The sequence below is a fragment of the Apis mellifera genome, linkage group LG9 (assembly GCF_003254395.2).
Source record: "Apis mellifera strain DH4 linkage group LG9, Amel_HAv3.1, whole genome shotgun sequence".
NCBI lineage: Eukaryota > Metazoa > Arthropoda > Insecta > Hymenoptera > Apidae > Apis > Apis mellifera.
This window is the reverse complement of record NC_037646.1, coordinates 8,198,017-8,220,683: the sequence shown is the minus strand read 5'-3', so window position 1 is coordinate 8,220,683 and position 22,667 is coordinate 8,198,017. Positions and strand designations below refer to the sequence as shown.

General features: G+C 44.2%; 2 protein-coding genes across 3 annotated transcripts; both read left to right on the top strand.

Moving 5' to 3' along the window:
• Window positions 1-1,080: 1,080 nt before the first annotated feature.
• On the top strand, window positions 1,081-12,749 carry LOC726382. The gene is made up of 8 exons (XM_026442959.1): window positions 1,081-1,317; window positions 2,364-2,550; window positions 2,970-3,138; window positions 3,540-3,697; window positions 5,470-5,591; window positions 6,434-6,754; window positions 8,740-9,035; window positions 9,678-12,749. The coding sequence occupies exons 1-8, from the start codon at window positions 1,192-1,194 to the stop codon at window positions 9,832-9,834; spliced, it is 1,536 nt and encodes a 511-aa protein (XP_026298744.1). The 5' UTR covers window positions 1,081-1,191; the 3' UTR covers window positions 9,835-12,749.
• Window positions 12,750-15,195: 2,446 nt separating this feature from the next.
• Window positions 15,196-22,583, top strand: LOC100576935. Of its 2 annotated transcripts, XR_003305298.1 has the most exons (5): window positions 15,205-16,042; window positions 16,842-17,032; window positions 19,120-19,236; window positions 20,356-22,391; window positions 22,480-22,583. XR_003305298.1 is itself a non-coding variant. In XM_003249881.4 (4 exons), exons 1-4 carry the CDS (start codon window positions 15,938-15,940, stop codon window positions 20,519-20,521), a joined length of 474 nt encoding a protein of 157 aa, XP_003249929.1. In that variant the 5' UTR covers window positions 15,196-15,937; the 3' UTR covers window positions 20,522-20,945. The 2 variants fall into 2 exon arrangements, 1 of the variants encoding a protein (XP_003249929.1); XM_003249881.4 differs by lacking the exon at window positions 22,480-22,583 and having other exon boundaries at window positions 15,196-16,042; window positions 16,947-17,032; window positions 20,356-20,945.
• The last annotated feature ends 84 nt before the right edge of the window (window positions 22,584-22,667 follow it).

Genomic DNA, 22,667 nt, shown 5'->3' with positions numbered 1-22,667 from the left:
AACTGGCCACGTGAAAGCGTTCATCGGCCTGTGGGAAGACGAATGAAGCGCAGTTACCGGCTCCGACGAGATCCGTGAAAAGGATGCCGAGACGATGTTTTCATCGTTGGAAGTTGGATTGGATCGACGAAGAATTGCGAAATTTCGTTCATAAATTTTTCGTGGCGAGTGGATTTATTCATTTAAATTTTTCCAAAATCTGTCGATCGAATATTCGAAATATCCTCCACGAGGATTATATCCCATCTACTCGGCCCACTTGCGAACAGGCAATTTTCGTTCCCTCCTTTGTGACCGAACGATCGGTGTCAGCCGATTCGACGGCCGGCTCGATAACGAATCCCTCCGACATATTTGATCCGCAAATCCGATTCTTTCTTCTTCCTTTCGGCTCCAACCCAAGACCGGCAAACTCGGAATCAGCCGCCTCCCTATTCAAAAGGGGAAATGAGCGTCGGGGACAGCGCTGGGGAATAAAGAAGGGAAAGGGAAAGGGAGGGATTTCGATCCTACTACCGTCTATTCTCTCGATAATCACCTTTCATAACCGCGTTTTTCTCTCTCATTAGCCTGGCTTGGTTTTCATCCGCGTTTACATTCGAAGGGAAATTCTCCACTCGATATCAGCGGCCGTTTCGAATCAATCCCCAGGGTGCTTTGCTTCCGAGGGGGATATATATATATCCTCTTTCTCCACGTTCTTAGACAAGATTTATGATCGTGACGAAAGGTCCGGCGTGCGCGTGATACGAAAATAATGGAAATATCGCGGCCGTGATACAATTGAGAAAAAGGGAGAGGAAAGGAAAGGAAGAGTTGATGCGAATCGAAGATGAGCCTGGATTTAGATCCGCTCTTTCGTGTCCCGAACATTTCGAAGAATAAAACGTATCCTGATTCATCCTTGGAGTAAAAAAGAAGAGAAAAAGAAACTATTATTTCCTTAAAGAGGAATAATTCGACGAATAGATTAGTGATGAAATAATCGATCATCGCATTAATTCCACCATGAGGTATCGTTGACGATGCATTCCGTTTACCGCGATCGAAGCCGGTTTATTATTCGGCCGAACTCGCGATACACAACTAATTGGGTCTATTAACGAGCACTCGCCATCTGGTTGGCGGTCGATCGTTGGACCACCAAAAGATTTCCGACGCATTCGCTCTGCTACGCTTTGGACGATCGCCATGCGGCGTTTCTTGCTTCTACTTTCGCTTCTGTTCACGAGTCAACATTCTGGATCGTGTTTCGAACGCGACAAGAGGTATTTGGTGTTTCCAACGCCTGGAACGAGCGCTCCAACCAAAGTCCAGGTATTCTGATGTGATTTCTTTTTCTTTCTTTCTTTTTTAATAATAATACTTTTTATTTTTCTTCTTGGAAAATTCGAGTCCTGATTATATATCGTTGAGTCATCGACCACTTCACGGTTTCAATAAACAAAGAAAGTTATCTACGACGAGGGGATAAAGTTCACCCTGATAGATTATATCGACGGGGGTAATTGCATCGTAATGCTACGAATTGTCGCTTCAGTCGACAACCCTCCCTTCCCCCCTCTCCATCCTATACGTTTAATTGTGCCAGTGATTCTAATTGGATATCGATCGCTAATTGTTTAAGCGATGCGCATACGATGCGTTAAACGGTGAAAGTGTGAACGTATGTTGGGAGGGAGGCGTACGTTTCTAAAGACACAACGGTGTCTGACTCGGTGATGGCTCGATAGGCGTTTCATACACGCAATCGCGATGCAATTATCTGTAATTGCAGCGTGCGCGTTATTATAGTTTGCGAATCAACCGTGGAATTGGACGATCGATCGATAATCGTAATTCCACGGGAATTGTAAACGATTACGAACCGTGTACAAGCGGAAATGGAGGAAAACGACGATATATTAAACGTGTTGTTGAGAATCGATAAGACACGATCACGAAATAGGATCAATTTATAAAACGAATATTAAAAAAGAAAGAAAGAAAGAAAGAAAGAAAAATAATAAAAGAATAGAGTAGAGTTTAAAAATTGTATTCGAGTAGGATGAAAGTATTTTTCAAAGTATAATTCGAATCGAGGAAAATAATTTTTCGTATTTTCAATTTAACTCGGATTCGTAAGCGAAGTTGTATAAGCGAAGTTGTCATCAATCTATGAATGCTTCGAATTATTCCCGTTCACCGGCAGATGATTCGTGTGATAATTCCCTCCTCTCCCTCTCCCTTCAGCGTCTAATTTCGTTCAGTCGAATGTCACTGAGCTAACCAGCCAGAACGGGAACGAGGCTGCCAGTTGGGATTCGATTGCCGGTTATTATAAACGATCGATGACACCTTCGTGTATTTGAAAACCGTTCCAGTTCATCCTCGGCCTCGGTTTACCCATGGAAGTCGACGTCAGCACGATTATCGGATATGTGATGAAATTTAATTACGCCCTGCCCTATAACGCCTCCTACTTGACGGATTCATACGTTCGCTATGACAGATCGATCAGCCCCGGTGTCGAGGTCGACGGGGATGACGAGCCGAACCCCGATTACCAAGGTATTACCACGCACCTTCTCTCTCTCTCTCTCTCTTCTTTCTTTCATCAGCTTCCGGCATTTCTCATTTTTCCACCCAAAAATTCGCTTCTTCCCCTCCGTCTCTCATCTTCGTTCCTTTCTTCACCTCTTCAGAGATCATCGCTCCTCCTTTTTCTTCCGCGAATTTCAAATTTTGGCGTTCAACTTGAACGGAATCTTAACACGAGTTTCGTCGAAAAGATCAATCTCACCTCGAAATCATCCTCTTAACTCAGAATTAATCTCATGGCCTGGATGGAAGAAGCGGATCTTTCTCCTCCACATATTAACGAGCCTCTTTTGTTGCGTGTCCCGTAACACCGCGCAACGTACGTACGTACGTAGCTCCTCGACCCCGTTAATCGTCCCCATTTCTCATCCGCTGTTTTATGCGGATAGGTGTGGCGCGCGCCCTCACCAGATGGGAAATTTACGAGATGCTCGAGTCGGCCCTCGGTGATTCGCGATCGGGGAAAGCGTGCCTATTGAGGGCGATCTGCGAGGCCTCCGCGTCGCCTTTCGACGGGGTTCACGGCCTCGCCTCCCAGCTCGTCCATCTTCTCCTCACGTGAGTATATCTCGATCGATCGTGTGACTCTCCTTTATCGATCTCGATTATATCATATCGTATGTGGAATTATTCTCATATACAATTTCTCCATTTCATCACAGTAAATATTGGAATATTAATTTTTTTCAATGAAACCTGAAATATGCATTGCTGTTGAACTTTTTCCTCGTTGTATCAAATTAATAGTTTCCAATAGCTCTGGTTTCTAATTGCTCGTGTATAGAAGGGTATTCTATGAGTAACGATGATTGGCAATTCAACGAACAAGTATTATTCAACAGAGATGCGTTGTGCAAACGATCGACTTAATTTTCGGCGAGATTCATCCGTGGGATTATCGTGTAACGCGGAATTTAAATAACTCGAGGCGATCGATTAATTTTCCCGTCGCTTTTCAGACCGTCGACCACCTCGGAGGCCTTCAGGACCGACTTTGATCGAGTGTATCACGCCGCTGAAATTATGGGCCGACGAGGGATCCACTCCTGCGATACTATATTTCCCGAATGCGAGGAGAGCCCCCTGGATTACTTCACCGAGGTCCACCAACGATTCGGCTAACCCTGTTACGAATAATACTCGATCGATGGAACAATAAACTCGACTCGGCTCTACGTTCCCCAACTTTATCCTTCCTTTCATCGTTCTCCTTCCCAAAATCCAAAATATTTTTCCGTCCATCAATTCGATTTAATCAACGATTAAATGTTTCGCTTCGATACGTATCGTTCGTGTTTGTGTTTTGAACAGAGAGATATCTTCGTGAAACGAGACGACAAACGAAGAGGTCCTCTTCCCAATAATGTTACGCGTTAACTCGTTCGAAGGAAGGTGGAGCGAAATGGTAGGAAAGTACCGTGGGAAGAGGAGGAGGGTTGCGGTTGAAACGAAACGCTGTATCGAAACCCGGTCGAGTAATTTATGTGCGCCGATGTCGTACGATATTAGAAATATCAAGGGAAGAAAAGGGCGCGCGAATGGCGGCGGGTCGAGAGCCTAGCGGCGATCGAGAAGAAGAAGGGGGGTTCGCGTGGCGAAACGTGACGCAGTTATCCGCCGTTATTGGCAGTTCTCTCGTTCAATAACAGGTACACGTTAAAGAGAAAATACTCCGGTTGAAATTTATAGAGGGGTGTAGAGAGCGAGGCAGGGGGAGGAGGAAGGGGGAAAAAATGGCTCGTGACGCCGGTGACCGAGAGAAACTGGTAGAGAGAGGGAGGGAGGGGAGGTAGAAGGAAGAGGATGGTTTTTCCAGGGCAAAGCCATTCTTGGTAATTAACACGACAATATACGATTTTACTTCCGCGTCGTTACAACGCCACCGAGGTCGAAACCACCCTTTGAGCTCTTGCAGGACCACCCTCTCCTCCTACTCTTCTCCAGTCTCTCTCTCTCTTCCTCTTCTTTTTTATCTCCAAACTCGTCCCGCGTTCCACTCGCGGTTTGTACACGGTTAATTGGCGATAATTCGCGATGCGTGGAATCGAGAGCTCGGCATTTCGGTTTAACGAACGCATTGTTGTTGAACCGGTTCTCTTGTTTTCGGGAAGATTTTCGAATTTTTTTCGCGCTTTTCTTCGATCTTCGGAAGAGGGAAGGACATCAATTAGGACGTCGCTTTCGATTCGAACGGGACGATCGTAAAGCGGGGGAAGAAGAGAGGTCAGGCGCGGTCGGGAAATGGAAAACGATAAATAGTGTCGAGCAATCGGGCAAGCTGCGAAGCAATAAATTTTTCACCGTGGAGAAAGTTGAGACAAGCTCGAAGTTTGGAGGAGAGAGAGGGGAAAAAAAAAAGAAAGAAAGAAAAGTTGTAGTATATTTGACAGGCTTTTTTTTTTTTTTTAGTTGAAAAATTTCGAGAACTCTGCCCATATATTAACCCTAACGAAAATTCCAAATCCTCTCTCCCTCCCCTCCATATATTAACCAGTCGAGGAAAACTGGTTGACGCGTTTCCTTTGTTTCAGGAGTTTTCTTCTCCCGCCCGAAAGGTAAAACTCGTCGAGCCGCGCCATTTACAAGTCGATAGCCATTCGGATTAATTAGCATTGCAACGGGATAAAGTTTCGAGAACCGTTCGGCACAGGAAACTGACCCCACTGGGAAAAAGTTGGAAAAAATAAAACTCCCCCCTCTCTATATACCTATTTCGCGACTACCATTTCCTCTATATTTCGAGACACAATTTCCACTTTCTCTAAATTAAGTAAGAAAAAAAAACTTCTCGAAAAGAAATCTTTCAGAAGAAATATTTTCGTGCGAAATTTCTACGAAATGCGGATCCAAAAAGAAAAAGAAAAAACGCGACTCGAAACTACTTCGTAGCTTCGTTTAAATTACAAAATTACGTTAAATTGGCGGACAATTATCGGTGCCCGAAACGCGTCCAGCATCCGAGCGTATATGAAACATCGACGAGACTGGCGAAATCCAGCGATTTAATCGCAGTCGGCAACCTCCGTTTCCAACCGTTCCATCGATTCTCTCTCGCTTCTTGGAGAGAAGGACGAGGGACGAGCTTTCGATTTCCGGATCGGACGTCTCGGCCAGCCGGATAAGGAGCGGGACAAATGGATACCGTTTAACCCAGATAGATAAAAGGCAGGGGTGTGCGTTCGGTTCACGTTTCACGGGGGAAAAGATTCGTGTATATGTAACGGGGGATGAATTTACGGGGGAGAGCTGGAAAGGGGGAGGGGTTGCGATTCGATTTAATGACGGGAGATCGGAAGCTCCGCTGTTCGATTCGACCAAGAATCATTTCGAGTTACTTGGATATATATATACGTACACACATACACCACGAAAGCTTTTTCTAAAATTTCACCGGATCTCCTTGTTCCAACTCCCCCTCTTCCGGCGAATCGAAGGAATCTAGACCAGGAACTTTGGCGTGGGTTTTATTGCGCGGATGGCCGCTGATTTAAGCGCAGCCCCGAAAGTTTCTTCATCGTTGGAAATGTACTCGCTCGCGGAGCAGTAAGTTTAACCGGCTTTTAAAATCTCGGGAGAAATTGTGCGCGCGAGGAAGAGGAAAGGGATCGAAATTCATCGTCGATCACCGTTTTCCTTTCCTCTCGAATCTTCCAAAAGTGGAAATGAGCGAAACGAATATAAAAGATTTGCTTCGACGAGAAGAAGAGCATCGGAATCGGTTCGTTAACCGTTAACCGAGTCCCGTTACCGAAGCGTTCTCGTCGGATTAACAGTCCTCCCGGTGCGAAACGGAATGAATGGACGAGCACACCTCCACCTCTCGATCAATATTTACACTCGTTATTGGTTGTAGCCGAGATACAAAACGGTACTATCCTATCCTAATACGTTCGGGTTTTCGAGTCGAATCTCGAGATCGGCCCACCAGTTCGTCCGCTTCGAGTTCGTCCGCTTGACGCGGCCAGAGAATCGCTCGAGGGGGCCCAGGAGAAGGCGGCACAGGATGGCTGCTGGGTTGTCCTCGGTGGTGTTCCTCGCCCTCGTTTCCCTGTCGCCGTGTCTGGCGCAGAGGCTTGACAAGGGCGATTTCACGGTGAACGAGGCGACCGGCCTGTTGGAAAGTCCCTCGCGGCGACCAAGGGCTCTCGCTTTCCCCAAAGACTCCCAGCTTCTGGTACGTACAAAAACCGTGGTTAAAGATCGAAGGCTAATGAATCAATATCGAGGAGGAATCGCTCAAGTGATCCTTTTCTTTTTTTCTTCTCCCCTTTTTTCTTTCCATCGTGCTCCAGGGAAAATTTCAAACGATCCCAGTTTTTTCCTTTTCCCTTTCGTTCGTGGCTCGATCGAAAATGATTCCGTAGAATCATACACGCGACTTGGAGAGCGATTTTGGAGATGTCTCGGATTCGTGTTTTCTTTTTTTCATTATTTATTATCGGAGGATAATGTATATCCGTACACGATTATTATTTGGAATGAGAAAATATAGCGGGAACAGTGGAGCTGGGTCTGCAACGCGACCGGCCGCTTCTTGAATAATCCCCGGCCACGCCACATGTCCGAGGCTCATCCAATTTTCCGTCCATCGTGTTTGGAAACGGTCGTCCTTCGGATTACAACCTGCTCGGGTTGATAGGATGAGCAGGGCTAGCTAGATCGGGATAGTTTCACTTGCCAACAACCTGGATTTTCACCACCTTCGCGGTACACCGAATCAAACGAGTTCCGGATAGGATAACTTCCCTATTGAATCTCCAGTCTCTCTCCCTCCTATCCTATCTGGATGAACTCTCGAGATCGTCAGAATCGCCTCGTCAAAAATTCCTTCTTTAGGATCAAATTACAATAAGGGGGTGGGGGATGATAGTAACAAGAGAGAGACGCGTGTTCCGATTTCCATCTCTCGATCCGATCCGATACCGCGTTCCCCTTTCAAGGCTGAACCAATTTCTACACCGGGTGGATATACAATCCGTGGATACCCACCCCCTCCCCCGGGGCAGTATAGGGCAGTATCGCGCCGTTCCGCAGCGGCGGCATACGTGCATGCGCATGCATATTCATATCGCGCACACGTGGAGGCGACGACGAGGGGGGGTTGGCGTATGAATTTTCGATAAAACCGCGAAAATTTCCACGGAGAATCGTTTTCGGGGCCGCGTCTGTCTGGGGACGACAGTTTAACGATACGAAGGGGTGGAGGAAGGGGTTAGGTTACCTTTTTCTCTCTCTCGAGATCGATGCGCAAACAGCCAGGAGGCTAGGAGCTGACCATCGCGTCGCGAATCCGTTGTCCGGATAAATGGTCGATCCGGAAATTCTGAATCTCGTCACTGCTCGATGGATATCGATACCTAGAGCCGAGTAGTTTCCTTGGAAAGTTTGTCGAGGAGGGAAACTCTCCGATTCACGAGGTTACGCGAGCTTTAACGGCTATCCTCTCTTCGATACTCTCGTGTTTCGCCGTTATACAAATACGAATCCCTTTGTGCGTGCAAACAGAGATAATTGCGATCCACGAAACATCCAGCTTCTACGTTCTATTCTACGTGGGATGTTTATTGTTAAAAATCCCGATCTCTACCGGTGAATAATTCTCGAAAATGTGAAAATGATCAGGTGTTAAAGTTAGCAGCCGGAAATCGCGTAGCTCCGACGATTAACGCTTTGCCTTTCTACCAGTTATTTCTTCCACACGTGGAAACAGATACGCGAAGGAAGAGATAGCGCGGAGGGGATTTCCAGGGATCCGTTTCCTAGAATCCGGAAACTAGGATTTTAACCTGATCTCGTCTGAGTTCATCCAATTTCCTCTTTGGGGATCTCGTTCTCATGAATAACCGGTGTAACAACGAGTTCCCCCGATCGAATCTACGCGCTCGTACCGATGGATTCCGTTCGAAAATGTTCCTCGGACGGAGTTTCGTCCCGTGAAAACGCGAGATATGACGAGAAACTAAATATTGTAAATATTCCACAGATTTTTTTTTTTTCCACTTCTCGAAAAATATTTCGTATCGAAATACCTTCAATATCGATCGATTCGTTCTCGAATGAAAATTTCCTTCCACAAAATTTTGGAATATAAATACGTATTCGACGATAAAGATGTAAAATATTGTTAAACTTATATAAATCTTTTATAATTTTGGGTAGCTGATCCTGGGACTGGGAACGCCGTTGCAACTGAACCGCGAGAGCATAATTATCGGTGTATTCACCAAGATCGTGTACAACTTGCCATCGAACGCGACAGATTTCACCGTTCCGGGGGTCTATTATTCTCGAGCGCAGAAGAGCAGGTGGAGCGTTTACAAGGCGCTGGAAAAGGCGGCTGGCCTGTACGGATTCGGTGGGAAGGCCTGCCTATTGAAGGCCATTTGCGAAGCTGCCTCCGCTCCTTTCGATGGTACTCACGGTTTGTTGGGACAGCTGTTGCACGTCTTCTTCAGGTAATCGTGAAAAAAAGAAAATATTCTCAGAAGAGAGATCCAAGCCATTTATCCGGATATTTCGATAATAATCTCAATCCAGTCCAAAAAGAGAAGAGAAGAAAGAGAAGAAGCAAAAAAATTGACGATCCTTAAATCAATTTAAAATCAATTTAATCTAATCTAAGCATACATTGTGCATCGTTTTGTCCACGCTTGTTACACGATGTTTCAGTCATCATCAAAAAAAAATCTCGAAAAGAATTGTAAATTAAAAAAGATTAAAAATTTCAATTCTAATATTTTTGTACAAAGAAAATGCTCGATTAACTTATCAGAGTACGAAGTTACGCGCCAATTGATGAATTAATAATATAATATAATAGCGCGAATGGGGAGGGATTAAGCGATGGTCTGCGCGACGATTAACGCCAGTGAAGCTGGTAAATAACTTGGAAGCTCCTTCTGCATATCTGTTGGCGTTATCGATCCCGGAGTGCCACTCTCTCTCTCTCCTTCTCTCTCTCTTCCTTCATCCTTCCTTCTCCTGACCCACCGAATTCTTTTCCAGACCGTTTCCTCGTCCCGCGGATCTCTCGCGACGAGGACGACGATTGTAATTTTTCACGGTTCGAGACGCGTATTCGTGCTTTGGAATTTCAGGCCTTCGAGCACCGAGGAGCGGTACGACGAGTACGGGGATCGAGAGTACAGCGCGGCGGAACGTTTGGGCGAGCAGATGTCGGCGGAAAACTGCCACGCCCTTTATCCAGAATGCCCGAGAAGTATGCTCGACGTGTTTTCCACGGTGATCACGTGAAATCTATTCTGGCCGGACGACGAGGACGCGTGGACATTCCGTTCCGTTGGAAACTGAACGATTTTTCTTGGGATCGAGACGACCCTTTCTGATCTGCGTGCGATCGAAATCGATGTTCGCGGGTAAAAAGTTCTTTCAAGTTAACGTTATTGTAATCGAAATTGATCACTCTTTGTATAACCTCACAATCGGGGAATTGGGTCGTTTGGAAATAATTTCGTTTTTTCACACGAGTGTCGCTAGTCGAACTCGTTTATCCAGCCAACTTCATTCCAAACCGTTGTTGTTATTGCGTATTTTGAGAGTTGGCATTTCGTTGGTTTATTTTGTAAGAAAAATTCGTTTGATTCTACGTGAATGTGTTTTTTCGTGCAAAGATGCGAGATCAGAAGGAGTATATTTTATTTTTTTTATCGAAGAGGTAAGAATACCGTTTCAGACAAGAAAAAAGTGCGAAGTGTATGGGAGAAGGTTATGTTAACGGCGTGTCAGAACTGGTTTTCAAAATTTTAAAACATTAAACATGTGCCACGTTTTGGAAGACTAGTTGAAGCTGATGAAGACGAAATGAAGGCATTGATCGAAGCAAACCGACGAACCGAGAAATTGCCACGAGATTGAATTCGTCGAATTCGACTGTTTGTGATTATACGTGAAACGACTTGGTGTTTCATTGTCATGAAAAAATAAACGTTCCGAACAACCCAATAATTACAGTTATTATATATCGACGCTTTGAACAAGATTGAACGTAGAATTCTTAAATTCGATCGTTTGTTAAACTTTTCTCGTCACTGCGCTTATTATTCACTTCGAACGCGAGCGTTTGAATTTTCTATTCCGTTCTCTTGGGTGCGGAAACTCTTTGAAAAAATATTTCATAACGGCGACCGATGTTAATCATCGTGCAAAACGAGGCTAATGAAACATTTGCTCCTAGAACCTTTTCACCCGAGAAAAGTAGCCTAAATGCGCGAGCAAGAAGAAGAAGGAGAGGAAAAAGGGATCACGCCCTCGCGTTTGTAATTTATCGGAGAGAGCGAGCGAGTACTCGGCCAGAGAGAAGTGCATCGAGTGCATCGAGGAGGAGGAGGAGAAGGAGGAGGTGATCGTTCCGGCGGAAGGATCGGTTGAACGCTCGATTATGTTGAAACGATGCATCCTAAAATTCATCCGTTCGAGGCCGTTTCTCAAGGTGTCGAGCCACCGTGAAAGCATTCCTTAACCGTGCGTCCCGTCCTCTTCTTCTTTTCGAGCATTCTGAGACCTCCCCTCTTCCTCCCCTCAGGGAGGAAGTTTTCATTTGCCTAAAAGTCGAGCGACCCGCAGTTCAATCGTCGTCGAGTCTCGCGCCGCCAGTTCTCTGGAAGGAATTCGAAATTAAAGAATCTTCGCGGACCTCGCGAACACAATTCTTTCGAGTAACTCTCGTCCCTAAACAAGTCTTGAATAAGAAACGAGGCTGGTTCGATTAAGGATCGAACGAAACTTGTACCAATTTCCAAGGATTTCCAATATTCTTTCGATCTGTTATTTTTTTTTCTTTGCAAGTAAAATTTTTTCCGGTGAATATTCAATTCCCTTTTTGAATTCGCAGGAGAGATAATCTTGTTTGTCTGTTCCAACGAACCAATTAGGATCTCTTTCGCGAATAAAACGTATTGATTGAACGTTGTGATTCACGAATAACCATATATTATTCTGCTCGTGATGGGATAAAAAAACGTCCACAGGATCTTTTACGCAACATTTTGTAAATTTCGACCGAGTTTCAAAATTTCGTTTATCATATTCGTCGAAAAATTGAAAAGATGGTATAAAATTAAAATCGATACAAAAATGTTCCACGAACATACCTAATTTACGAAATTTTATTATTATTATTATTACACAAAGAATAACGACTTCGTTCGTTCGTGGTAGCGAACAGCGCACATACATACTCGTTCTTCGATCGTTACATATTTATTTCGCCACGTTTCGCGTTAGTTATGGAAATAGGTAAGGTAAAAAAAAAAAAAAAAAAAGAAGTTTTCTCCCACTTTTAAATTTCACACCCAGGGAATGGATTTTCCTTAAATCGCATTAGACCCTTTTATAATGTAAAAAGTTTTCGAAACGGGTGGTCGTGTCGTGGAGAAGTTGGAATTGAAAATTCCGCCCGACTTATGCGATCGTTTACGATGGTGAATTAGGGATAAATGGACAATCTAGGCGTGCGTGAAGTTCCGCCCCGAAAGAGAGAGAGGGAGAGAGATTCTTATCGACTTGGATCGACGCTTTGTCGGGAAGGAGGGATGGAAGGAAGAAGTCGATGGAAAGAAGAAGTCGATGGAAGGAAGAAGGAAGGAGGAATTCGGTGGACGTCGTCGTCGTCGTCGGTGAACCGGTTGCAAAACGATAATAGCCGGTGTTAAAGCACTTTAAAAAGCGTAGTCCATTATCGTGCGGGGCGAGCCAAGTACGCGTAACGCTTAAAAGCTGGAAGGAAAAGCTCGTGGGAGACGGGGTGAGAGGAGGTGTGTAGGACACAGCCACTCTCCTCCGCCCGGTATGTATATAATATAGGGAGGGGGAGAAAATAAAAACAGGAAGACGGGGGAAGTATCCTCGGAAGAGTGGAACGTCTGCCCCGTTGGGATGCCCAGAGTCGAACGCCTCCAACATTTTACCGTGGATTTATCTTGTCGATCTCTTTCTCCCCCCCCTCGAATGGGCGTTGGTCCCGTATTAATTCCCTATCCGTACGAATTCTTCGTTTCGAATTTCGCCAATTCCTCGGGGAAGAGGAGATTTTTTTTTTTTTAGAATTTCTTTCGTTCGATGTGAAATTGATGAAAGTATACGGAATATTTTTGTGATGACATCTTCCACACGATGCCGAATTTGGGGAAGAAAAATCGACGCGAGATTTATTAATTAAGCGTTGAATTAAGGAATTAAGTTTATTATTTCTCTTTATCGTGCATCATCGTGGCGTCAAATTAGAATATACGAAATATTCTTATCTTTTGACATCTTTCACACGATGCCGAATTTGGGGAAGAAAAATCCATGCGAGATTTATTAATTAAGCGTTTAATTAAGGAATTAAGTTTATTATTTCTCTTTACCGAGCATCATCGTGGCGTCAAATTAAAGTATACGGAATATTCTTATCTTTTGACATCTTTCGCACGATGCCGAATTTGGGGAGGAAAAATCGACGCGAGATTTATTAATTAAGCGTTGAATTAAGGAATTAAGTTTATTATTTCTCTTTATCGTGCATCATCGTGGCGTCAAATTAAAGTATACGGAATATTCTTATCTTTTGACATTTTTCACACGATGCCGAATTTGGGGAAGAAAAATCGACGCGAGATTTACTAATTATGCGTTGAATTAAGGAATTAAGTTTATTATTTCTCTTTATCGTGTCAAATTAAAGGCTTCTAGTTAAAGGATAAATTCGATCGGTGTGGAGCGAGTTTGGATTTTAACGATGGGCTAGATTTAAAAAAACTCGGCGTCATCCTCGAGAAGGGTTAGATCCTCTGCGTGGAAAAGGATTTTTCTTTTGGAGAGGACAGGGGAGAAACAATGGGGGATGAAAATTTCTACGGACGTCTCTAGTTTCCTCTCGTTGCTATTCCGGTCTGCTTCGAAACCGCGATAGTGAGAACGATTTCGCGAGACGTGCTCCTTCCACCAACGTGCTCTCGCCCCGACCTCTTGGGGGGATGCAACTGTGGGAAGTAACGATGGAAGAATGAAGGGAGCAGGAGGAGGGGAGGAAGAAGGAAGGTTTTGGATTTTTCCACGAGGATCCCACGAGATATTCCCTCCCCTACGAAAATGATACGCTTCCCTTCCCCTCGTTCCCTTTTTATTATTCCAGTCGAATCAAATTCGTGGATCACGCGGAACGAAAGAATGGACGCGTTCCTTCCGCGGGCATATCCACTCTTGCCCCCCCCTTCCCCCGTCATTTTATCGGTCCATCCATTATAAATTTTCGTTCCGGCGAAATCTCTTTCCTCCGAAGAACTGTTTCTTCGATCCAAACCCCTACCTTTTCGTACCTTGAATTTTATTTCCTCCGCTCCGTGACAATTTATCTTGTGTATAAAACTTGTTTTCCCGAAAAGAGAGAGAGAGAGAGAGAGGGAGAGAGGTCTCGTGTGGACGAGCCATCGTTATTTAAGATCAGCCGTTAGAGTAAGTAAGTAGATTCCGGATTTTCTTTCCTCTCCCGTTATGGTTATTCGTTGCGTAGCATTCTATTAAAATATTTAACAAATTGGAAGAAAGGGATTCGTAATTCCTGCGACAAAATCCATTCCTCTTTTTTGAAACTCGTTCACGAAGCGAGAAGAGATGATCGGATCGAGTAGATTTCGAGAATTCCAACGAGATGTCTCCTTCTTCTCGAATTACTGTCTCGAAGGATCTCCCCTCCCGATTTTTCGACTGTTTTCGGCATTTCTTTGAAAACTTCTCTCCTCCTCCCTCCTTTTTTAAATTTTCTTTCGGGTTAAGGCAAACCTCGGCGATCGCGTTATCGATCGAGAGAAAGCAAGGCTAGAATTGGGATAGGGAGGAATGTAATTGAAAGTAGAAAGGAGTAGGAGACAAGAGGCGTCGGGTTCTGGGATGAAGACAAATGCGGTCGTTTTTTATCATTTTTTTCTCGCGACATCGACGCATTATTCCCGTCATAAGTTATCGCTTTATTACCATCGTCATTACGGTGTTTTACGATCCACGTGACCGTAAAATATGGCGTCGTTATGAAAAAAGGCATGTTGCCTTCTTTCAGGATACGCGCCTACGAGAGATCACGTAACACGGTATCGATTCTTTTTTTGGCCGATGGGCCGATTTCCTCGAAAATATTTTAAATACCTTTCCTTTAATCTGTATATATTTACTGAATGTTCGATAATTGTGTTTTTTGCGGTCTCGTTGCAATAAGAATTTATCAGAAACGAGACAAGCTCGATTCTCGGAAATTGGAGATAATAGCTTCGCTTCAATTTCGACATTGGAATGCAAGAATGGAATCAAATGTATAAATAATATTCGAAAATACATTTTTTTAATACAATTCTACGAATACCGCGCGAACGCCGCCAATTGGCGTTGCCTCTGGGCAAGATTGCAAAATTGATGACATCGTTTATGCCAACCGTGTTGCGTGTGCCAAACGTGTGATTATAACTAAATCAAAATAACCAAATAAACGAACAACATCGCGATTCTAATTTTAACTTAAAAATAATTCTCCCCTCGCTTCAAAACGATAATTTCTCCTTCCATTTCCCTTCTCTTTTTCAAAAAAGAGGAAAAGAAAGAAATCGAAAATCAAACTTTTGCAAGATCGAATTAAAAATTTTAACACGATCAAAGATTATTTATGGAAAGGTAAAGGGAAAAAAAGTGGGATGGAATAATTTGCGAGCGGAAGAAATTCGCGTTTCTTCGGGATCCCGCCTATCCTCGGATGAGATTTTAATTCAACTTCGGTCGTTAATCGCGCCGCGTTGGAAACGGAATTAATTAAAGCTGCTTAACAGCCGGGGCCGGCCAATTATTGGATTTACAACGCTATCGTTGGCAGGGGTTAAGCTGATATACCGATGAATCGGGCTCCGGTTTTCCATACCGAAACGCGTTTGCGTTTTCGTCCCCCCTCCTTTTATTCCATTCCATCGACAAATTTTCTTCTATCCTTTTCCCCTTCTAAATGCTCGAGATAACTTTTATCGTCGGATTAGAATTGAAATAAAATCGAGTCGAAGGAGAGATAAACACGTTATTCGCACGCGTGCGTTTACACGGCCTTTGTTTTCGTTTATTCGATCTTTCGACATTTTCCAGAGAATTTGTACGTACAATTTAACCACAGAGCGATTCTTGGAAAGGAACGACTCGCAATCACGAACGTCGAACGTAAACAACATACCTTACGGTCTTCTTCCTTTACGAATACTACGCATTCATTATCGCTTAGTCGGTCGCGCGAACTGGTAGCCTATTCGTCGTTGGCTCGTCGACCAGTCGATCTGAAAATCCTTTTCCGTTTGTCGTTTTTTTAAACTCGAAGTGTTTTAAAATTAACATGTTCTTCCGCTCGTTTCCATCGGGAGCCGTGATAGTGATAGTGTGCTCGTTCGTTTGGGGAAGCGAAAGTATCCTTCTTTATCCCAACAACACGTTGTTCCAGGTAATTTCTCCTCCTCCGATTTTAATTTCCTTTCTCCCCCCTTTTTACACACGTTTACGTTCTTCAATCGGATTTTTGAAATATTTTCGTACTCGAAAAAGTGTGTTTCTCGAGTATATCGTTCGTGAGATCCGGTTTCGTGATTTAATATCAGCCAAGCTCGAGTAGAATCATTGGTAGAAGAATTGTAATCGAATTGAAAGTAATTTTAATATTATATTTCTCGGGCTTCGGTGGTATATCGTTGAGAAATTTATAGAAAGTGGAAATATTACGTACATATATATATATATCCGTTTTTCTTAAAAAGAAACGTTCCGTGTCGAGATCCACTTCGCCACTTCCTTGGTTTTCGTTGCCCCTTTATGCGGCTCCTACTTAGGTTATTTCCTTCTTTCGCCATTTTTCGCGGCGAAAGAAAACTTGAACGGTTTATTACATCACCAGATTGGCGGAAATCCGGGGAAAGATGTAGAAATTGAAGTTTAGCATGTTACTTTCGCGGATTCGTCTCGTTTCTTCTCTTTAATTCGAAAGAAAAATTTGAAAAAGAGAGAGAGAGAGAAGTGCCCCCTTCCAATAGCGAAAGCGCTTTTCCCAAACGAAACTTCTCCTCTCAAAAAAAAAAAATAAAAAAGAAACTTCACAACGATATACCTTCGAGAACTTCCTCGACGACTGCTCCACCATTCCTCCATCCTTTCCTCCTTCTCCCCCAATTTTTTCTCTCCCCCTCGAGAGAGAAGTTGTTTCGTGGCGCCCCCCATTAAACTCGCTCCACCTCCCCTCCATTTTCCAGTTCACGATCGGCGTCTCGGTTCCGGTGTCCATGAACAAAAGGGGAAGCGTGGTGTTCTCGTCCGCATTCCAATTCAATTACAGACTTCCGTCCAACTTGTCGCAGCTCGAGCCTACGATAACGTTGGCCAGGGAGGCGAGGGATCTGAATCTGCAGGACGCTTACGACGCGATCGAGAGTCTGTTGGATCGGTGAGTGTATGGAATACGATCCCCATAACAGTAAGTAAATGGAACAAGGTGAGGGGTGGATGGAACGAGATTACGCGGATGGAACGAAATTGGCCGTTATTTACGCACGCGCAAACAGAGGAGGAGAGATCGGATATCGGCCTCGATATAGGCCCTCGAGTCGGAAGAATAAGCGGGGCGATGAATCGGTAAACACGGGAACACGGTGGAAACGAACGAATAAATTCGTAATTAACCGGGACACCGGAATTGGCCGAGATCGAGTTCAATCGTTTTCGGGGGGGAGGGAATTAATGAAATTCCATTTTCTAGGGTTTCGAGGATCATCCATCCGTGATTCGCCACATTCGTGTTTATCGCCGATAACGCTTACAACGAGCGGTTGATTACGCGAAACGAAAAGGGGGCAGGGGAGGAAGGAGGCCTTCGAGTTGCGTGCGCCGATGATATTTGGCGAACCTAGTTTCAACCCCCTTTTATTTCCTTCGAGCTTTAGACGAATTTTATTTCGTCCCATTCGCCTCACGTTCGAAAGAAGAAAATAGGAAGTGGTTCAAAAATATTTTATGAAATTGATCGAGAGGAGGAGACTCGTCGCTCTCCTGGCTTTTTTACTCGAATTAAGAAGAAGGTTCGAAATTTCGATTAATAGATTGGAAATTTTAATGGAGGAAAAGGTTGCGACGGAGTGATAGAACGACTGATTAGGCCAAGATGCGCCTAACGGTTATCCGTTGGCGAAAGGTGAGGGCGTGGCTGATGTTGTGCAGCGTCAAAGCGTCAAAGACGCGGAGAGAGAGCTCGAGGCGTAACCTAATTGGGGCGTAGATGGGTAATTGCTCCGTTTTGGAGGGGGTAGAGGGACTGGGGGGGCGCGAATAACAAACGAATAATTTAGCTTTGGAGCGAAAGTCGGCGCGAAAGTTAAGAAAGAGAGTTGGCCGATACGAAGGGTTGACAAGGAGGGGGGCGAGATGTCGCGTGAAATGGATCGTTAGCCGGCTGAATAGGGCGAATTTCTCATCACGAGTTTTACAAGAGAGATGAGATTCCGTCGAGAATTCCCTGGTCATTCTCTCTGATCGGTGAGAGAAGTGTTCGTTGTTTGGAGAGATTAGAAATGGAGACTTTTGCTAGTTTTCATTCCTCCCCTCTTCTCTTTTTTTTCCACGTGTCTTTGACTCGAAAGTATTCGAAGAAAAGTTTAAAAGATCGAAATTCGAAATTTGCATCCATCCATCCATTCCTCTCGGTGATATGATTTTATTCGAATCCAGGATAATGAATTTCTCGGATTTTCATTCCTTTTTTTTCCACGTGTCTTTAACTCGAAAGTATTTGAAGAAAAGATCGAAATTCGAAATTTGCGTCCATCCATTTCCTTCGGTGATATGATTTTATTCGAGTCCAGTATAATGAATTTCTCAGATTTTCATTCCCCCTCCTTTTTTTTCTCACGTGTCTTTAATTCGAAAGTATTTGAAAAAAAGTTTAAAAGATCGAAATTCGAAATTCGCATTCATCCATTCCCCCTCGGTGATATGATTTTATTCGAGTCGAGGATAATGAATTTCTCGGATTTTCATTCTCTCTCCTTTTTTTCCATGTGTCTTTAATTCGAAAGTATTCGAAGAAAAGTTTAAAAGATCGAAATTCGAAATTTGCATCCATCCATTCCTCCTCGGTGGTATGATTTTATTCGAGTCCAGTATAATGAATTTCTCACATTTTCATTCCTCCTGCTTTTTTTCCACGTGTCTTTATCTCGAAAGTATTCGAAGAACGAAATTCGAAATTTGCGTCCACCTCGTCCGATGACATAATTTTTATTCGAGGCAAGCCGTCCAGGATAATGAATTTCTCGGATGGGAACGAAGTACGGGGAGGGGGGGAGGGTACGCTTAAGAAATTCCCTTTCGACATTTTATAAAACCGATATCGTGGCGCACGGTTCGCCGAAGGGCTCGATTTCCATCGATTTCCTAGATAAAATTACGAAATAAAGGGGGGAAAAAGGAAGGGAAAATGAAAGGAGAGAGGGGGAGGAGAGTATCGATTAAAATCGGAGCATTTTGTTTTGTGTTCAGGCACGGTTGGGAGGACGGGAGAGAGTGCCTTCTGAAGACCATCTGCGAACTCGCGGAGACACCGTTCGGAAGGACACGTCGTGACGTTCTCGAGGAGGTGATCCACTTAATTTTAACGTAAGTTGGTTCCGACGAATCGCGCTTTGACTCGTGTACTTTCCGAAACGAAGTTCATTTCTCGAGGAGCTTCCGGTTAATGAATTCCGTTGGAAGTCTCTAATGGCTGTCCTGCCCGCTTACGACGAAGTAAGACGACGGTGCCTCGCGTAACGAAGCACGAATACACCGAGATAATGCAGTAAAATCCATGTTGCGACCGGGCGTGGCAACGTTTAACGATTTTGCTCTACGATTTTTCCATTCGTTTCTTTCCTTTTCTTTCCTTTTCTTTTTTTATTTTTGTATCGAGAATACAACTCGTTCGATCGACGAATTACTCCTTTCGGTCAATTCGTTATTTTTACGCAAAAATTTTCACATTTGATTACGACATATATTTGCTATCGTAAAGGAAAAAAATCTATCGAAAGCTTTTCGATAGCTTTTCGAAATAATCGAAGAAGAAGGAGAGCAGCGAGTTTGGAAAATTAAAGATCGGACGAGCGATATCGTTAATTTAGGGGAGGGAAATTGGAAGGGTTAAAGGGCGGTGGTAATGCAAGGGTGGAATCGAGTTAATGGTTGATCGATGATGGAACGAATGATTGGCCGAGCGATCGGAAACCGGGCAGGAATTTGCCATTCCGGCCGCGTACTCGAAGGAAATTGCAACCGAGCCAGTGGGCGGCTACTTTAATTGCGACCAAGTTAGGCGCGTGCATTAAGCTTCTAATGGAAGGTGTTTCGCGTAGGTTTTCCCTTTGTACACACGATTCAAAATTTCTATCGACGTAATCCAGCGTCCACAACGTCCCTCGAAACAATTGGCGGGTAATGCGCGTCGAATATCAATAATAAATCGCTTCGATTTACACTGGAACAATTTCCTTCGAGATCGATTCCCTTTTTTTCTTTCATCGCCAAACAATTTCTTTGCAAATGTTTCAAGACGAAAGTTCGAATTTTTCGAAAGAAGCACTTCATTATCGTATCATAGGATGCTTCGAGATAATCGCAAACTTTTTCAATATTTTATTTACAAGTTTCGAAAATTGAGCGAAGCATCCTGTGACGAGAAATCGAAACAGTTGTCGCGTGCTACGATTGATGAGAACCGCGTTGAAATTTCTCAATTAGGCCGAGCGAGGACTTGCCGGATTCGGTTAACTCGACTCGCCGGATCGTCGACCACTCGTACCGAGATGCCGAACTATTGGGAAGATCCGGAGGCGACTGCATCCTCGCCTATCCCGATTGCACCGATTCGCCCCTCGAAACGTTCACGGAGATCGCGTCCCCCTAGGGAGGAACGCGACATTTCGACGACATTGATTTCGCCGAACTTTGGAGAGCCCTCTCCCTCGATCGATCGATTTCCAACTGTGGACGACGTTCGTCGATGATCCGTCCAAGATTTTCTCCACGTGAAAAAATATATATTATACTTGGCGCGAGAGACGATCGTTCGAGAAGCTGGTATACCTTTTCTCTACACCTTTCGCATATAACGCGTGAGGAAGAGGGTGTATGGGAGAGCGTGACTTTATCGTAAAAGAATTTATTACGGAGGGGTTTGGACGAGGGGAGTGGGGGATGGTGGCACAGTGCTAAGTAAATTTCGTTGTAAGTGAGAGCTGCCCTGGAAAGGCTCTATGTATTTCAACCATCCCAACCTTCCTTCCTATGATATAATTGGCAATAAAAGAGCTTTTTATAATTGTAAACCAGATTCGCTTAATCTCGATTAATCTCGAGAAATTATCATTCATTTCTTTTCTAGGTCGACCTGTTGTCAACGAGGAAATTCGATCTTTGAAGAGTTATTTTGTATAATCCTTTCTTTTTTTTCAAGGATAAGAATTTATTGGTGAACGTGATTCGATCGGACATTTGGATACGATATTCGAGTCGGTCAGACTTTTCGATGGAGATGCTCGAACGAAGAAGGAACGAAGAATGGAACGGAGAAAGTCCTAAGTAAATTTCGCTGTTGATGCTCGTCTCTGAAATATACGCGTCCACCTATTTCTCTCGATACCGTTGTTTGTCGCCGTTTTCTATCGCCATTTCCCATTTTATTCCCTTCTTCCAACAACGATTCATCGCGCGTTTGTCTTCCGTATACGACGTATTCCGATAACGTTTCACAGCCTCGAGCAGGGTCCGTGTATCTTTGAAAACGAGATCCTCCTCGAGAGTAAGATACGTTTCGTATCACGTATTCTTGGAGAAGAATCTACCACCGAGGAAATTTTCTCGATAACTTGCATCGACTCGTTATCAACCGCCGCGTAGACGACGTTGACGAGGGATAGGGATAGGCGATATTATAACAAGGAAACATCATTTTCATCGCTTCCTCCTTCCCTCCCTCTCTCTCTTCTGCAGGGGAAGGATACTTGTTACGATCCGGGGAAGAGAAGCCGGGAATTTCAGCAAGACGTGGCAACTTTGTTCTCTCTGTTGGAAAGACTACTCTTCCCTTCCCTTTTGTTTATATATTTCACTTCCCTTTTGTCACGCCGGAAGCGGAACTTTGGGATCTTATCCTTGCCGAAACTTATCTCGCGAGTTGTCCAAAGTTGAAGCAATCGTTCTTTCTCTCTCTCTCTCTCTCTCTCTGGTCGCGAGAAAGACAAGAGACGTGCTCTTCTCTTCCTTCTTTGGAGGATAGAGGGGAGGATCTCGTCGATGATTCGTCCATTCCGTTTTTTTTCGAAAAACGATGTTTTTGTCCGTGCGACGAAGAGAAGTAATATAAAACGTCAACTTAAAGATCGGTTTGAAGAAATGGTCAGTTTGTTTTCTCGTCTCGTTAACGAAAACGGGGGAAGTGACGATTGAAACCGGTCGTCGACGAGAAGCGAGAGAGAGAGAGAGAGAGAGAGAGGAGGGCGGAGAGGAGGAAAAGGGATGGGCGGGCTGGGTTGTCTAGCAAGGACGGAAAATTAGCTCGTCCGACCGAACTACAGTCGGTTGTACGAACCTTCTTGGTGCGCAACTATGCTCCTATGAGTTGACAGATGATACGTTAATTTCGCCGGAGTGGGTGGGCAAGTTCGAGAATCCCCGACCAGACTTGTGGCCTACGAGTTTCGAGTTGCGGCAGCGCGTTTGGGGAAAGGGGAAGAAATTACGCTCGAAATTCGGATAGTTTCTTTCGTCTCGTGGAGGTGAGTTAATTTTCCAGAAATACTATATAATCTCTAGTTTCTTATTTTTTCCTTTTTCATTCTCATTTCTTCTCTCCTTTCGTGGAAGAATCGAAGAATTCTTCTGATCCAGCTGAAGAAGGAGGGAAATACTGCGAAATTCTCGATCAAATTTCTCGATCGATCTTTCCATTTCCAGGAGGAGGAATCGAAGAAAGAAGGAGAGATTTGGAGGAGGAATCGAAAAAAAAGAAGGAGAGACTTGGAGGAGGAATCGAAGGAAGAAGGAGAGACTTG

Bases quoted from the DNA above. Each gene is read 5' to 3' on its own strand.
- LOC726382 (XM_026442959.1), top strand. From the start codon at position 1,192: ATGCGGCGTTTCTTGCTTCTACTTTCGCTTCTGTTCACGAGTCAACAT. The intron at 6,755-8,739 runs GTACGTACAAAA...AATTTTGGGTAG, and splicing joins CCAAAGACTCCCAGCTTCTG to CTGATCCTGGGACTGGGAAC. The intron at 9,036-9,677 runs GTAATCGTGAAA...TTGGAATTTCAG, and splicing joins CTGTTGCACGTCTTCTTCAG to GCCTTCGAGCACCGAGGAGC.
- LOC100576935 (XM_003249881.4), top strand. From the start codon at position 15,938: ATGTTCTTCCGCTCGTTTCCATCGGGAGCCGTGATAGTGATAGTGTGC. The intron at 17,033-19,119 runs GTGAGTGTATGG...TTTTGTGTTCAG, and splicing joins ATCGAGAGTCTGTTGGATCG to GCACGGTTGGGAGGACGGGA. The intron at 19,237-20,355 runs GTAAGTTGGTTC...TTTCTCAATTAG, and splicing joins GTGATCCACTTAATTTTAAC to GCCGAGCGAGGACTTGCCGG.